This window comes from Balaenoptera physalus, assembly GCF_965194825.1.
Source record: "Balaenoptera physalus genome assembly, chromosome: 4".
NCBI lineage: Eukaryota > Metazoa > Chordata > Mammalia > Artiodactyla > Balaenopteridae > Balaenoptera > Balaenoptera physalus.
The window spans coordinates 105,657,109-105,675,609 of record NC_138891.1 but is presented as its reverse complement, the minus strand read 5'-3'; the positions used below and the strand labels follow the sequence as shown (position 1 = coordinate 105,675,609).

The 18,501-nt window shown below is 33.8% G+C and overlaps 1 protein-coding gene and 1 long non-coding RNA gene across 7 annotated transcripts in view; one reads left to right on the top strand and one right to left on the bottom strand.

Annotated features, from left to right (window-relative positions):
• The window catches only part of LOC309660211, a 385,318-nt gene that overhangs the window by 146,459 nt on the left and 220,358 nt on the right, over nt 1–18,501 (bottom strand). The window lies entirely within an intron of this gene.
• Nucleotides 1–18,501, top strand: part of ZNF654 (zinc finger protein 654) — a 91,455-nt gene that overhangs the window by 68,007 nt on the left and 4,947 nt on the right. For 2 of the 6 annotated variants that reach the window (XM_082460329.1, XM_082460328.1), the window contains exons 4-7: nt 6,371–6,506; nt 9,222–9,424; nt 10,021–10,160; nt 16,578–16,719. In XM_082460329.1, the coding sequence (XP_082316455.1) occupies nt 6,371–6,506; nt 9,222–9,424; nt 10,021–10,160; nt 16,578–16,719 (621 nt within the window). Of the gene's footprint in view, nt 1–6,370; nt 6,542–9,221; nt 9,425–10,020; nt 10,161–16,577; nt 16,720–18,501 lie in introns of those variants that run through there. The other 4 variants (XM_082460330.1, XM_082460333.1, XM_082460332.1 and 1 more) reach the window with 4 other exon arrangements.

The following is an 18,501-nucleotide window of genomic DNA, read 5'->3' as shown; positions in this document are numbered from 1 at the left end:
AGGTTTAAAGAAACGTTTTTATTTATACTACCATCTTAAATGCTTCATGGTCTTAACATTTTAAAGCCTTTTCAAGACCACCTTATCCGGGAGAGGGAGGAAGAAGAAACTTTAGTTTGGTTACCTGAGTGATAGCAGATGAAGGCATCAACTAGAGTGCAAATTATAGAAATGGCAAGGAAGAAGCAGATCAGGAGATGTTGAAGAAAACTGCCATGACATTAGGATCAATAGAAGCAGATGAGTTTTATGTTTGATTCCAAACACAAACATAAAAACAAATAATACCTAAAACCAGGAATCCCCAGACTTCTGATATAATACCCATCCAGATTTTTTTTAAGTTTGAGCACATATCCCCAATATATGTATATTTGTTATTTATGTACATGCACTAATACTATAATACATTATAAAACATAAAAATACATAGTAAAATATTTTAACAGTGTAAGACTTTAATGACATCAGTATGACTGAATGTGCTTTATTTTTGAAAAATTTTTAACAGTTCATATAGTACTCCAAAGTCTGATTTTTTAAGTTCAGTTTGCTTTGATACTTGGTTTTAATAGTTGTCATAGGTGAAAAAGATACCTTTGGTAGATCCAAATGGAAAAATTTTTTTTCTAAATGTTGATACTCAGTTTTAAATGCCTTCCACCAAATTTATGATTTTTTTAATAAAAAATTTGCAATTTTGCAACTTTTTGCAAATTTGCAATTTTTTGTTGCAATTTGACTACTAAATTTCTATTGTTGCTGAAATCAATCATTGTTTTCTTGAATAGCAACCATTTTTTAAACAAAATAACTCATTAAAATGCTCCAAATGAAGGATTTTTTTTTTAGAATTTTAGAATTTTATTTATTTTTTTATACAGCAGGTTCTTATTGAAGGATTGTTTTAAACAGAAAATTCTAGTTTAAGTTTTTTAATGGCATAGATACAAGCATTATAGGTGATATCGATTTTGGGCAACAACAATCATGTAATGATGTAAATACGTCCAAGCATCCATATTAAATGATTTTCTCCTTAAGAACTTTCTTTTACAAAGCAGTAACTTTTTCACTGTATACTACTCCCTTTATATGAGCAAACTCAGAATGTTTGTTTTCAAAAAACATCAGGTAAATACTTCTTAGGAACTTATCACAGAAATGAACAGCAAATTTGTGAGAATTGTCTTTTTGTAAAAGAAAACTGCGTAACATCTTTGAATTTTATCACTTTTAAAGTGCTTTTCCATAAGATAACCGATGAAAATATAATAATAAAAGATATGATCATTCTCATTTCAAAGTACTGTAAAGATTTTACTGTATTTTAAGGCTTTGTTTTTATAAATTAACCATATTGAATACCTTTTGTATTTTTGCTTTGATTTGCTGCAGTAGCTTGCTTATGAATGAATTTGACATGTGGTATTTTATACTTTTCTTCTGGAATCTGCATTTCATTCAAAATAAGACAGATATTTCATAGTGCTTCTACTTACACAGATTTCTGTAAATTCCTATTCTGATTTTAAAAATTATTTATTGCGAATACATCTTCTCTGATATACCTTTCCTTTTCTGACTGTTTGAAGAAGCTTTTAACTACGTAGGAAGTAAGATGGCAACACTTAATTAGTAATGCAAGGCCTTCCTCCTATATTATTAGTACCAGAAGAGTGGAGTGGTACAGATTTTCAGTACTGCAGGAGAAAGTATTATGGATTGAGGTGGCTAGTGGAGGCTTCTCTGTGGAAAAATAGTTAAAAAAGGATTTAGATAGGTTTACCAAAAGTTGTAGGAGAAAGAGAATGATACGAGAAAAGGCATAGGCAAGAAAGGACAAGATAAGTTTGGGAGACATGGAAGAGACCAGGCTGGAGAAAAGGAGTCATGATGTGCAATAATAGGTGAGTGAGTAGGTAGGTAAATCCAGAGGTCCTTAAATATGAAGTCGGGGCATTAAGAACTTTTATCCTATGATAAGCGAAAGGGTTCAGCTCAAGTTTGTGTAATGGCCAGAACACTGACCTGCAGCTTCACAGACACGTTGTGGTGGCTAACTCTAAAGTGGCAGCAGGTGCGGGGAAGAAACATCTTCTGGAACTAAACGGATTCTGAAAGAAGAGTGAGGGAGTTATGTTTTCTCTCTGCCTTTGGCAAAGACACAGGATTGAATGTAAGTTTCTGAGGAAATTATATTTAGCACAGTGCAGTGGGTAAATAAAGGATGAGGTTAATATACAGGTCCAAATTTAATTAAGTAAACATTCTAAAACAACGCAATATGAATATACTCTAGAAAAGATAAGTTGTAAATTCTATAGTGATTTAAGTGTTTCCTTTTTCACTTGGGAGGCTTTTAAATTGAATATCATCCAAAAAGCCACCATACTATTTAAGGAAAAATAAGCCAGAAGATACTTAGAAACTTTTCTTTCATCCTGTGTCTTTTTAAATAGACCAAAGTGAAATCTTTCTTTCATCTCTATTTCCTATCCAGAGTTATTTCCCCATAGAAATGGTCTCCAAAATATGGTGTACTTGACTCAAGGAGTGCACGCACACAAAAACCAAAACTTTCATTTATAATTTTTATATTAGAAAAATGAATTTAAGCTAATTTACTACTCTTTAATAGAAGGATTGGTAGGAGTACAGATATATAATTTACAGCGTAAACATTTATGAAAGTGCACTCCAAATGTAGGAGGGATTGGGTTTGCCAAAAAGTTCATTCAGTTTTTTCTGTAAGATGGCTCTAGTAGTTAGTAGTGCTTAGTTGTCTTTAACTTCATTTGAAACAATTTTGTTAGATTTTATTGTGACAGCTGTCATATCATCGTGTGTTAAAAAAAAAATCAAAATTGGTGAATTTCTGTATAGCCATTTTAATATTGAAGATGGAAGAAAAAAGCAACATTTTTGGCATATTATGCTTTATTATTTCAAGAAAGGTAAAAATGCAACTGAAACGCGAAAAAAATTTTGTGCAGTGTATGGACAAGGTGCTGTGACTGATCAAATGTGTCAAAAGTGGTTTGTGAAGTTTCGTGCTGGAGATTTCTCGCTGGACGATGCTCCGCTGTCGGGTAGACCAGTTGAAGTTGACAGCGATCAAGTCGAGACATTAATTGAGAACAATCAATGTTATACCACGCAGGAGATAGCCGACATACTCAAAATATCCAAATCAAGTGTTGAAGATCATTTGCACCAGCTTGGTTAGGTCCATTGCTTTAATGTTTGGGTTCCACATAAGTTAAGCAAAAAAACCTTCTTGACCGTATTTCAACATGCGATTCTCTACTTAAACGTAATGAAAACGTTCTGTTTTTAAAACAAATTGTGACGGGCGATGAAAAGTGGATACTATACAATAATGTGGAATGGAAGAGATTGTGGGGCAAGTGAAATGAACCAGCACTAACCAAACCAAAGGCCGGTCTTCATCCAAAGAAGGTGACGTTGTGTATATGGTGGGATTGGAAGGGAGTCCTCTATTATGAGCTCCTTCTGGAAAACCAAACGATTAATTCCAACAAGTACTGCTACCAGTTAGACCAACTGAAAGCAGCACTCGACAAAAAGCATCCAGAAAGTCAACAGAAACACATAATCTTCCATCAGGTTAATGCAAGACTGCATGTTTCTTTGATGACCAGGCAAAAACTGTTACAGTGGCTGGGAAGTTCTGATTCATCCGCCATATTCACCAGGCATTGCACCTTCGGATTTCCATTTATTTCAGTGTTTACAAAATTCTCTTAATGGAAGAAATTTCAATTCCCTGGAAGACTATAAAAGGCACCTGGAACAGTTCTTTGCTCAAAAAGATAAAAAGTTTTGGCAAGATGGCATTATGAAGTTGTCTGGAAAATGGCAGAAGATAGTGGAACAAAATGGTAAATAAAGTTCTTAGTGAAAATGAAAAATTTGTCTTATTTTTACTTTAAAACCGAAGGAACTTTTTGGCCAACCCAATACAATCAAAAAGTATGCCAGAGTTGACTGTGGGGTAGGGATTGTTAAATATACAGATTATCAGGGTTTTCTCCTAGAAACCTTGATTCAGTAGGTTTGAATTGAGGTCTGGGAATCATTTTTTAACAAGACCTCCAAGTGTTTCTTATTTTCAGCCAAGTTTAAGAAATTAGCAATAGACCTATTTCACCATATCTTGACTTTCGGCCCAAGTCCAGTTCTAGGTCCCACAGCACTAATGGCTGTATGATTGGTGCCTCACCTATCCTAACACAGCTAGAAAGAAAGATTGTCCAAGAGCTCAGCAGCAGAGCTAAAGCCTAATCAGTGATTCATGGGCTGGCATCCAGGTCACCTTATTTCTTGTGCTTTGACTGGACCAAAAGCCAGCTTACAGTAGTTTAATTTGTATGGGCAGCAATATGTATGTCTAGAGTAATTTAGGAGTTTGTTTACCTTGAGGTTTGAAATCGATGATTGTTTTTAACCATGAAGTCATTGCCACAGATCATTACTATATTCCATGTGTTAAAAAATCATGGCTGATCAATAACTTTATACCATATTTTTATGAGTGCTGTAATATGCTGACACATGGAAATGTAGAAATTAATTTTATGATAAGGCAGTTGGGTGTCCTAAAATAAAATATTTATTCAGAATCTTAAAAAATAGAAAAAAAATAGCTAACATTTATTAAGTACTTATTCATTGTCCTAAGCACTTTTCAATACTGTGTATTATTTAATCCTTACAACAATCCTATGAAATAGGTGTTTTTAGTATCCGTTTTGTAGAGGAGTTAACTGAAGGAGCAGAGAGGTTAAGTAACTTGCCCATTTGGTTATAGGGTTTTTGTTTGCTTGCTTGCTCATTTTAATTTGGGAATTCCCTAAGTAACTTTTAGAAGATACTTACTTTCATGTTTTGACTTAATGATCCTTTGGCTTCTTTGAATGATTCTTCATCTTGAAACTTGATTTCTTCTACTGCCTTGTTCTCTTATAAAACAAAATCTCTTTCATGTATTTTAACAATGAATGAAAAGTGGCATATAGATATCACTTTGGAACGTTGAAACGATGAAAGAGCATGACAATTTAATAAAAGCAAAGTGTTCACTGCCACTTTGAATATGTAGCCTAACGATTCATCTGATAAATAAAATTTGTAAATATATATGGTTTTATCCTGAAGCTTCACTTTATAACTGTTACTAAGTTTTTTATGTCTGAGGGATTTTTTAGCACAGAAAGAAATTCTGACAGTCGCTTGTATTTTAATTGATGTGCAGTTTATTCCAGTTTTTAGCATTGCCGATTTCAATATCTAGTTTTTTCTTAAGGCCTTAAGCTCAATTTATGCATTAAAAAAATAAATCTATCCATACCTTCACTAGGCCTTCAGTTAATCTTTTTAAATTATCAAATTAAATTCCATGAAACATTTTAAAAAACACCTAACAAAGTATATAATGAATCAAAGCATCATAATCAAATGATTAAATCTTGTAAATCTAAGTCTAATAAATTTATAAATTCAGTAAACCAAGTTCTCCTAAATATTAAACATTGTTTACAAACTTGTTACATATTTCATATTTTAATCACAAGTCTAAGATAACAGATTCTCTAAAAACATTTCAAATATCTTTTTTAAAAAATCCCCCAAAATGCATAGACAAATTATCAGTTAATGCCCAACTTATCAATAGTATCTTTATCTTAAACCTAATGCAAAGTCTTCATATTATAGCCTGGATTCATTCCTTCAGCCTGTCATTTCTCATCCCAAGACTATAAATCTACTTACACAACAAAGTGGAATAGAATTTCCATCTTCCAGCCTTCTGCTACACCTAAGATTCTACATTTGGGATCAGGGACAGAGACCTGTACCTACCTGCCAACCAGAATCTGCATTGGACAGGGACCTCTCTATTACCTTCTTATTGTTAGGCCTGCCATTGTTAACAGAAACTTTATGAACCCTTACATAAATGAACGTACACATTTTACATTTTTGCAACCTGGTTCTTTTCCTAGGAATGATGCATCCTGTAAGTTTTTCCATTAGGTTTTTGCAGCCTGGTTCTTTTCCTAGAAATGATGCATCCCATATGTTTTTCCCTTAGGTTACACTTCATCCCTGTTACAATGGGATTTTCTAAGTCCAATTATGTACAAACTGTGTAACCTTTGGCATTAAAGCCTATTTGTGTACTAATGGGGTTTTGACACCCTAATTAGGTTACTAAAGCAACCCTTTCTCTTCTGTAGTTTAACAGCTGCCTCACTGACCATCAGTCATTTTATTGACAATGATGATCAAGTTTAGTTTTTAACCCCTTTAAATTCACAAAGCCAAAATGATTTTTCTCTCCTAGGAATGCCAGAATCACCTCCGCAGATATGGAAATGTGAATCTGGAACTGGTGACTCGAATCATTAGAGATGGTGGCCCATGGGAAGATCCAGTGTTGCAAGCTGTTCTAAAAGCCCAGCCAGCATCTCAGGAGATAGGTACTTCAGGAGACTCAAACTCTAAACCAACATTTGTGCGAAGCAAATACAATTTCATTTTCTAACTAGAGCAGTAATAGTGATTTTTCTTTATTTTATAATACTGAATAAGAGTAATGTATTTTCACATGAAGTGTGTTTAATTTGTTATATTAACCCAGCCCAAGAGTGATTTGACATAAGATTAGGTACAATTATTTCTAGTAATTTCCTATTAAAATGGGAATTCAGAGTATTAACATATTTAGTATCCCCATGCTTTTTACAGAGTTTGTTTTCACTTCAGTTATGTTTTTTAAAATCTATTTAAGTAGGAACACCCTTTAAAACAAAAAACAAAAAAAAAAAACCACCCTGCTTAAGCACATGGAATCTCCCTTATACAGGAAACTCTGTGAAGGATGGAACTCCTTCAGCTTTTGTTTTGATATACACTACCATATATCCTACACCTAGCCAGTGCTCAGTATAAATATTTGTTTACTGAATGAATGACCACATGATGAATGCATAAGTGAATGAATGACTAATTAAATGAGTAAGTAAATTTCGATTCCAGATACTCTAGAGCACTATTTCCCAGACTTCATTCATTAATAGAAGTTAAGTTTTGTCTCATCCCCTTACCACCTGCATACCTTTTGGACATCACTTCCTCTCCAACCTAGATACACAGTGGTTCCTGTGAGCCAAAATCTGCTTTTGAAGGCAGGAAGCTCTGTCAACTATTTCTAGTTAATTCTTTTTTAAAAAAACATTTGCCATATTATTCCTGAGCCCCAGAACATTTGGGTCACCAAAACTCAGAATGTAAGCTCAGCAGTAGTGAATAAGCACAAAAGTGTGGACACAGTTGAGAGCATGGAGAGAGCCTATGGAGTGCAATTATAACATGGCCAAAGGGAAAGACAAGACCTGCCAGCTGGAACCATTCAGATATTGGTCTGGTGAGAAGACATTTCACACCACCAATTGCCTGAGCAGGTTAGGATCTTTCCATTTGTCCCCGGTAAAGGAGTGGGGTGGGTTGTGAGTAGAACTGAATGGAGAAGGGGCTATGATTCTAGGGCTTAAGAGCAAGCTGACCCCAGATACAAGTGTAGAGGACTAGAAGAGATGTTAGAGAAGATGAAAAAAGAGATAAGACCAGGAGAAGCAGTGGTGGAATGAGATGGGAGGTAGGACAAGACTAGAAGGAAAGAGCTAAGCTATATGTGACAATGGTGTGGTATAAATATAAAGGATGCAAAGGAGACTAGCACTTGATGTGAGGGTCTTGGAAAGGAATAAAAACAAAAGAAAAAACTGAAGAGGGAGGCAGTAGTTAGATCAGAGGAGGAAGAGTCAGCTCATTGAGGAAAAGTATGAACCATCAAATATAGGGAAGGCAAGGGTGACAGCCTTGAAGGAATCTCTGAGGAAACTGGAGAATGTGGCCAGACGGGACAGGAGCTAGGCAAAGACAGAATCATAGGGAATGAGAACAGGGGAGCAGAGTTTGGGGTTTTAGGGTAGCTTTTAGGCTCCTTTCAGTAGGAGCTAGAACAAAACTGTTGCTTGTTGGTGTGAGGGCTGATGGCCTCAATATATACAGTTTATAATATGTATATAGTCCTTTCATACTTACACTAGCATACCTCATTTAGGGAAAAGCTGCTCTAGAACCTCATTAATGTAGATGACTGTACTCTTGTTGGTACAGGGTACCAGCATATCAGGGTAAAGATCAGTCTGAAGTTTATCTTTGCATCAACTATACAAAATCAGTGTCTGCTTATCTTATAGTATAAACAGAATTGCAAGGCAAATGTTGAAGCCCAAATAAAACATTATTCATAGGCATTTCAGAAGCTACTGATTAAACATATGTAACTAATTAAAGGATTTTTGGATTTGAAATCATGAAATATGGGTTCCAGTTCCTGCTCTGCCACTTATTTAATTAATACTTTGTCCTTGGGCAAGTCATTTGACCTCTCTGAGACTCAGTTTTGTGATCTGTAAAACAAGTATTAATATTATACCTGTCATGAGGTTGTTGTTAGGTCTAAATGAACTTATACAGATAAAGGTTTTTATATATTTTAAAATTGTGTAAAAGCGAGTATTAATTAGTAATTATCCTTAGTGACACATGGGCATACATTAATAAGCAGTTCTGTTTGGCACTACTTGTAACTTAATTTTTTTGTTAGAAAGTAATAAAATATATTTCTTTTATGATTGAACTTTTTCATTAATTCAGATTACATTTCTCTATAATTAATCTGAATTAATATGGTTTAATGACAAATTACAATTTAGCCTTTTAATCTTATAGGAATGAAAATATTGGTCAGTAAGAAGATAAAGTATGTAATCTTAGACTAGAAAGAAATTCCAGATCCCATGTCATTTGAAACATATTTTAACGTTAGTGAACACAAAAAAAGAATATTTCATGGTTTTTTTTGTTTTTTAAATTTTGCTTACTTTTTAGACTGCGAAAGAATCAGCAAATATTTCTTGGGCACAGTTTTGGTGTCTCTTACTTCCATTTTTCCAATCATTTAACTGAACATTCTTTTCACAAATAAACTCCTAATAAGAAAAATACTATTTAATTAAATAGTTGATTTAATTATATACCACATGTTAGCGCTAAGGTGTCAAAGAACAAAATTTGAGACAGTCTTTTCATGAGAGTAATAAGAGTCTGTTTTCTTTTTAATATAGTGAACAAATATTTAAGTTCTGAAAATCCACTATTCTTTGAACTACGTGCCAGATACCTAATTGCTTGTGAACGCATACCTGAAGCAATGGCTCTTATTAAATGTTGTATAAATCACCCAGAAATCAGTAAAGACTTGTACTTCCATCAAGCACTCTTCACATGTCTGTTTATGTCACCTGTAGAAGATCACCTATTCCGGGAGGTATTGTTTGAGATTATGTTTGCCTATTACCATTTTAACCTTACCAAAAAAAAAAGTAGCCCATTCTTGTTAAATTCCTTTTACAGTAATATCAAAGGTTTTAAGATTACATTATCTAGATGTTCCCTTTGGCACCATTCTTTAAGCTCATATTGAATTAGAGTCTGATATTAACAAATGATGAAATTAAAATTTTTGTTGATAGGCATTATTCATGTTGAGTGAGCTTCTGGTGTGACAGAGGTTAAATAAAAACTGAGAAGCATTATGATTTTGCATTTTAAATAAACTCCTAAGAAATTAAATGCATATGTTTGTTATTTTGGTTTTTTTTAAGATGAAAGAACCTTTTTCTAATATGGACCCTACATACCTACAAGCTGTGGACATTGAGATTAAAAGTAGTCATTGTAAACTATAGGTTCTATATAGTGAAACTATGAAAACATGAAAATATCTCTGTACAATTCATCATTGTCTTTGTAGAAGAAAACTAGAAATCTAATTTCTTCTGACTACTTAATTTAAACATTTATTACACCTATCTTTCTAGATATTTTTAATGATACAAACTGGTTTTTCTTTTCCTCTTATAGCATTTACTGAAAACTGATTGTAAGAGTGGAATTGATATCATCTGTAACACTGAAAAAGAAGGCAAGACTATGTTAGCCTTGCAACTCTGTGAATCCTTTCTTATTCCACAGCTCCAGAATGGGGATATGTACTGTATCTGGTAAGTGTTCCTAATATAGAAATTGAAATGGTGAGATGGGGTACAGAAGGAGAATTGGTTAGCAGAATTTGTACTTTATGTTTTTTTTAAGTTACGTGAAAATGTTAAGCCACTTTTTCCCCCACATTTATTGTGCAAAAAATGATAGGTTGTAAGACCTATTGTAAGGATTAAAAAAGAAAATGATCATGTACCAGTAATCGATAGCGTTGATATTTAAGGAATGTGTTACAATAAAATAGTTATGTTTTTAATTAAATTTAGAGTGTTATTTTTAAATTTTTTTAAGAGTTCATTTTTCAGAGCAGTTTTAAGTTTTACAAAAAAATAGGGAGGTACAGGCATTCCCTATATATTCCCTGTCCCCACAAAGGCATTTCCTCCCCCATTATCAAGATCACTCACCAAATGGTACATTTTTTACTAAGAATGAACCTACATTGACACATCTTAATTACCCAGAGTCCACAGTTTACCTTTAGGGTTCACTCTTGGTGTTAATTTTCTATGGGTTTGGACAAATATATAATGACATATATCCATCACTATAATATCATACAGAGTATGCCCTAAAAATCCTCTGTGCTCTGCCTATTCATCTCTCCCTCCCACCCCTGCCCCCACCTCTGGAAACAACTGATTTTTTTTTTTTTTTTTTTTTTTTTACTATCTCCATAGTTCTGCCTTTTCCAAAATATCATATAGTTGGAATCATACAGTATGTAGCCTTTTCAGATTGGCCTTTTTCACTTAGTAATATGCATTTAAGGCTCCTCTGCATCTTTTCATAGCTTGATAGCTCATTTCTTTTTAGTGCTGAATAATATTCCATTGCCTGGATGTACCACAGTTTATTTATCCATCATCTACTAAAGGACATCTTGGTTGCCTCCAAGATTTGGCAGTTATGAATAAAGCTGCTATAAACATCTGTGTGCAGGTTTATGTGTGGACATAAATTTTCACCTCCTTTGGGTAAATACCAAGGAGCATGATTGCTGGAACGTATGGTAAGAGTATGTTTAGTTTTGTAAGAAACTGCCAAACTGTCTTCCAGAGTGGCTGTACCATTTTTCATTTCCACCAGCAGTGTTTGAGATTTCCTGTTGCTCCACATCCTCACCAGCATTTGTTATTCGTGTCCCAGATTTTGGCCATTCTAATAGGTGTGTAGTGGTATCTCGTTGTTTTAATTTGCATTTCCCTGATGACATATGATGTGGAGCATCTTTTCATATGCTTATTTGCTATCTGTATATCTTCTTTGGTGAGGTGTCTGTTAAGGTCTTTGGCCCATTTTTTAATTGGGTTGTTTGTTTTCTTACTGTTGAGTTTTAAGAGTTCTTTGTATATTATGGATAACAGTCCTTTTTTGGATGAGTCTTTTACAAATATTTTCTCCCAGTCTGTGGCTTGTCTTTTAATTCTCTTGATATTGTCTTTCACAGAGAAGTTTTCAATCTTAATGAAGTCCAGCTTATCAATTATTTCTTTCATGGATCATGTCTTTGGTGTTATATCTAAAAAGGCATCAACATACGCAAGGTCATCTAGGTATTCTCCTATGTTATCTTCTAGGAGTTTTGTAGTTCTGTGTTTTCTGTTTAGACCATGATCCATTTTTAGTTAATTTTTGTGAAGGGTGTAAGGTCTGTGTCTAGACTCTTTTTTTTTTAATGTGGATGTCTAGTTGTTCTAGCACCATTTCTTGAAAAGACTATCTTTTGCTCCATTGTATTGCCTTTGCTCCTTTGTCAAAGAACAGTTGACTATATTTATGTGGGTCTATTTCTAGCTCTCTGTTCTCTTCCATTGATCTATATGTCTCTTCTTTCACCAGTACAACTCTGTCTTCATTATGTTAGTTTATATTAAGTCCTGAAGTCGGGTAGTATCATTCCTCCAAATTTGTTCTTCTTCAGTATTGTATTAGCTATTCTGGGTCTTTTGTCTCTCCACATGAACAGTTTGTCCATATCCATAAAATAACCTGCTGGGATTTAGATTGGGATTGAATCTGTAGATTAAGTTGAGAAAAACTAATAACTTGACAATATTGAGCCCTCCTGTCCATGAACATGGAATATATCTCCATTTATTTAGTCCTTTGATTTCATTCATCAGAGTTTTGTAGTTTTCCTCCTGTAGATCTTATACATATTTTGCTAGATTTTTTCCTCATGTAGATCTTATACATATTTTGCTAGACTTATACCTAAGTAACTCATTTTGGGGACACTAATATAAATGGTATTATGTGACTATTAGTTTTTCTAAGCATTTTTAAAACCACTTAAAAATTATTAGCAGAAAGAAAAATTATTAGCAGAATATTATGAAGCATCAAATTTATCTAGCAATCATGTAATTTATAATGTGGTTTGAGAGTATTTTTAGTACCAACCCTTAAGTGCTATTAGATGAAATCATGAATAATAATTAGAAAATATTCTAATAACTTCTGCCTCCCCTACCCCAGTACACACGCACACACACACAAAAGAAAAAAAACCCTGCCACTTTGACATGTCATTAATTCTTAAGAGAAAACTAGGTTTCATGTGCCTAACATCATAATATGAAATGATATGGGCTATAAACATTTTTTAATAAATGCTTTCAAATTTTAAGTTCTTAGATACTTAAAACAATAGCTTGAAGGGGGTTTAAAGATAAATGTATTTAATATATTATAGATTTTATAGATTAAAATCTTCAGATTCAGAGATAGAGTCAAATAGCTAATTAATAGAACTGGGTCTAGAAACTAGTGGACTTATCTTCTATGGGACTGTACTCTTAGAATATACAAATTTTTATTCAGAAGTTTACCATGTAAATTGAAATTACAAATAGAGGAGAGGATCAGGAGACGATGGTAAGACATACACTTCTAAATAGTTTCAAAGTATTGTCATTTCTTGATATGTAGTTATTTTGAAACAGGATATAGTCATTACTATTATAGTATTTCTTTTCCTATGGTGATAGGAATGTTCTCTACCCTTGGCTATATTAAACTATTTAAACAGAATATCCATTGTTTTCATTTTAACATACTCATAAATAAACTGGAATCAAGTATAAACAAACCAAAAAGGACCAGGAAAACATTTTATTTTCTTCTTCTCTTGGCTAACCAATTTCTACTCTTTAGGGAAGAACTTTAAAAATAGAACAGTGCCTATCTTTCCTGCTCCTGGCCACAGTCACCTTCTAAGAATAGAAGCTGGGTGTGTGACTCCCAGCTGCCTAACTGAAAAGGAATCTTTAGCCTGCTTCTTTGTCCTTCCTTCTGAGTAGGCTGAGTTCTGATCGCCTGCCCTCTTATTTCTTCTACCTCTCTCCTTTATATTTCTGAGTCCTGGGGTCCGAAAAAGTTGATTTTCACTGTAACTTCAAGAGCCGGATTCTCTCCCGCTTATAAGGTCCGTGCTGTCTGTCTCATCTTGCTCTTCCGCTCACTCTGCATCTCCCCTCTCTGAGGACAACACCTGATCACAGTCCAGCTTTGCTCTCTCTCAAGCCAATGAAGCCAGCTGCTAATCCAGTTCTCTCACCATCGATAGTAATAAGAATATTATAATAATAGCAGCTGCTTATATTTGCTGAGTGCTTCCATTAGTCTCTGCTTTATATATGCATTATCTCATTTACTCCAGCAATCTTATGGGGTAGATAATATTATGCCCAAACCATTCAACTAGTAAATAAATAATGATTCAAACCCAGGCAGCCTCTGCTATTAAACATTACTTACTATAAAATGGGTATAGTATGAAAAAAAACCTATGTGGTAAGGGTGGCTATAGACCTTGTTATAGTCTCTCTGCAACTAGATAACTTGGTGGTTATATTAGCAGTTAGCTACCTGGGAAATGTGTTTGTACACCAAATCAGTGCTGTGTTGTTTCTTTTTTAAGGACCCTTTTTTGGAAAGGAAAACATAAGCTTCATTAAACTTTCCCTTTGGTCTTCACAAAGAAGACTATCTGAGCAATTTATTAAACATCAGTATATACCAGACATTTCACCTTAGGTGTTTTCACTTATTTCTCTTAATTCTTTTTATGTATAAGAAAACTGTGGATAAAAGAGATAAAAGCCACACAGCTAGTAACAAAATGGAGTTGGAATTTATACTAGTCAGTTTCCAAGTGATAACATCCTATGTCTAACTAGTTCAGGGAAAAGGTAGTATTTATTGAATGTATACTGGGGTATGACATGAGCCACAGAAAGGGCAGGGTTATAGGTGGTCCTCAAAGATAATTGCTAACAGGGACGTTGAGATTGCTGGGGGTTTTTAAAAGTATCTCTGTTCTGCCATTTGGCTTCAGTCTTTCCTGTTGCAGACCAGAAGAATGCCAACAGTCCCCAGGCTTCATAGTTTAGAGTTGAGAACATTCCAGGGATTCTGACCAACTTAATTGGGGTTAGTTTCCCATCCCTGAATTAATATTTTAAGGAGAGTGAGGAGGGTCACTTAGGAGGCATGGCTACTGAGGTTCCAACCCTGCGTATTTGGGCTGTTCTTAGAAAATGGTGGTTCACTGTGAACTGGGGAGTACCATCTCAGTTGGTATGTAATGCCCTATTGAAATGTAGGTCTCTTATTCCCAATCTCCTGTTCTTTTTCACTACCTCCACTATATAATGTGTCATTGAGAAGATTTACAATGTATTAATAGTTGGGGAAACAGGACTTATAAACAAGGAAGTATATGAAAGGCATTAAATCAATAAGAGAGAGAAGATCTGTTCTGAAGTAGTTATCACTTTAGTTTGGGGTATTCATGAAAGTTTTCATGAAGAAGAGGCACTTGATATGGACTCTGAAGGATAAGCTTATCTTAGAAATAAATATTTTCCAAGTAGAGCAATCAGCACAACAGAAAATGAGAATAAATGAAGCACATTAACTGACACTGAGGAAACCAACCTAGAAGAATGCCCAGGATTCAAATCCTGATCCTTCTGACACCAAAACCCATGTTTCTGTTGCTTTTAACACCACAAGGCATATTGAACAAGTACTAAATGAAATAATCTGGGAGGCTGGAAGCAGATCAGTTTAGCAACCCCTATAGAAGTACATATGGAAAATTAAAGGGCCTAACGTGGTAGCATTGAGAAAGAATGATATAACTGTGGGCAAAAATATAATAAAAATATAAAGACTATGAAAAACAAGCAGGTTAGAACCAGACAGGTTAGAGGAATGTTTAGTGTCATTGATCTAGGAAAAGATAATCAATTTTGCAGGAATTTGATTTGTTCTAAATGGATTAAAGTGATAGAAACCAATCTCAGTTGAAATATCCAGTTATGGAAACTGGGAAAGAAGTCAGAGCTAGAGATTTGGGAACATGGTGTGAAACCTGGTGAGCTTTCCAAAGGAATATGTGTGCAAAAAAAAAGTGAGTGGTGGACGGAAACTTAGGAACACCCACACAGCTAGTGTGAAATGGAAGAGGAATTTTGGTTTTACTTTCTGTGTTGCTTGCCATCATTTTTTGTTTTGTGTTCTGTGTTGTCTCTCTAAATAGAGTATGCATACCTTCATGATAGTAGTCAAGCTGTCCTTAGATTTAATAGCTGTATGTGCTGGGTTCAAAGTACATTCTCAGTATATCACTTTTTTTTTTAAACATTTTCATCAATTATTTTAATACGTTTTAGATTATGATGTTTTATGTAACTTTTATGACACTTTTCAAGGAATTCTAATTTGCTAAAATGTGATATCCAAATGTAACAATTATATCTTATGATTTCCTTTGCCTCAAAACCCACTCACTGCTCCTACCTTGTTCATCTAATAACCTTGGCCACATTTTAGAAAAGAATCTACCTGTGAAGTACTTTAAATGGTCCATAGCTTGTCTGTTTAAAATACTACATCTTAATGGAAGAGTAGATGATATAAAACATAAAATTTCAGAATAAGTACTATAATATACTTACACTTTTAATCTGTAGTACTTTTGGTATCTTAATAGATTGAAAAGTATGAACCATTTCTTCTTTGCAGAAATTCTACAACATTGATTTCTAAATTTGCAAGTGGGTATTAATTAAAGGTCAAAGTTAAATTTTTTAAGCAATATCATTAATATTGGTGTACTGAGATTAGAATTTGTTTTGATCAAGTACTAGAGATGCCTTAGGTTTGTTGGCATATAATTAGAATGCATTCCATACAGCAAATTGCAATTTCTAATCTCACCTTTTCTCCTAGCTTCTATTATTAGTCCCAAATAGGTAGCGGAAGTAGCTTGGAAGTTAACTTAATGTCCATTTACACCCACTTTGTATACATCCCAGCCAGGGCACTACAGAATCAGGGAAAGACAGCTAATGTCTGTATTTGAATAAACTGTATTTTTGATATTTCTCTTTTTTTCTCATTTACAGGGAGTTGATTTTCATATGGAGTAAACTTCAGCTAAAGTCTAATCCTTCAAAACAAGTTTTTGTAGATCAATGCTACCAGCTTTTAAGAACAGCAACTAATGTGAGAGTCATATTTCCTTTCATGAAAATCATTAAAGATGAGGTAAATAGTATATATTTATCCCTTCATTTTAAATTAAATTTAAATGACAGTTCACTGAAACTTGAATCTCTTGTGGTAAAATTTATTTGATCATGTAATTGAAGAAAAGGAGGATTTTAAGGCCACATTCTCCATATATTATATCCTCCCCTCCCCACCACCTCAAACTCCCAACATGGTACAAAGAGTATGCATAAATGAAAATAACTGAAAAAAGAAAAAAAAATTTAGTGTTACATAAAGTTTAGTATGGGAACAACTGCTTCCATATGAAGCTATTATCTCTTTTCTTAAAATTAAATAAGCCTGGCACTTTTAACATTATTCTAAATCCTGTATGTAGAATCTTAACTAATTTGCAAATGAACTTTGTGTAACTATAGGTAATACCTGTTCACTATCATAGAGAAATACAGTTCATAGTTTTACGTTTGGTGTTTAGGTAAAAATGAATAATGAATTCTGAGACATTTTTGAAACCTAAGGACAAATTTTTAAAGTGTTTACTTAAAATAATAGTAAAAACCCATTACCTGTTTTTAAAAATAGTTCTGAAGCAAGTTTTTCATGGGCCACTGGCAAGTGAGTACAATTCTACATATGATTCTTACATAGACATAAAAGTAGATCCTACAGATCTTTTTACTTTTTCTCCTCAAGTATTAACAGAACTTTGAATACAAAGATAGGAAAGATAAAGCTACCTTACATTTTAGGTAGCTCCATTTAACTGAATCTTTATGTGGGTTACTTTTAAATATATAAGGAGGCATCCATTAAGTAATATATTTTAATTTTTTAACATATTTATGCATTTATTACATTCATTATCACATCACTCATTAGATGTATGACCATGTAGTGATCATATTCCCGTGATAAAAAGCATTATATAAGAGGGTTTTGTTTTGTTTTATTTCCTATTTATTTTGCTAACTGCATTAATAGTTTCATTATTAAAGAGTGAAATGTCATTTAAATGCATTGTCAAAGTTAACCTCTCTCCCCACCAAAAAAACAGGGAAAAAAACAAACTATGCTATAGAATACTTCTTAATATTTGAAGTACATCAGAATTACCTGTAAAACTTTTTAAAAAATATTTATCTATCTCTGTTTTTTTAACATATGATTCTCATTTGTACCAAAAATCGAGAGACTTTGTTATAGAAAATTTACAATATAGGTGAAGTTCAGCCAGTTATCATAGAGCTTTCTCGTTTTCACATGTGTGGTCAACCTAAGAATACATGATAAGAGGAAAAATTCAAAGATGAAATAAATATTTAAAATGTGCTTAATTTCTTATACACTCTATTAAAAACATTTTTATCTGATGGAATAGATCATTCCCATGCCTCAGTGCTAAGAGGCACAGGCAATGCTGTGTGAGTTCAGAAGGAGACATTGCAGATAGCATATCTGAAAAGCCTTCACAGAGGAAGATGCTTTCAGCTGGGTTTTAAATGATAGAGAAGGATTATACTAATATTTGTAGAGGATTTTGTAGTTTACAGAGCCCCTTCTCCTCATTCTATTATTTGGTTCTCACAACTGTCCAGTGGCATTAATAGGGTGGCACAGAAACGGGGACGTGTGTGGATGACGAAACTAATCGAAGAGTTTAGTTTCTGTGGGGTTGGGGGTGGGGTTGCTATAGACCCTAAAGGGACTGAATGCTACTCTAAAAATTGAAATGTCAGTCCATAAATATCCTGGAATTGTTAAAGGCTTTCAGGTAAGAAAGTAGCCTGTTCCCTTTTGTGATGATCCTGAAATTTT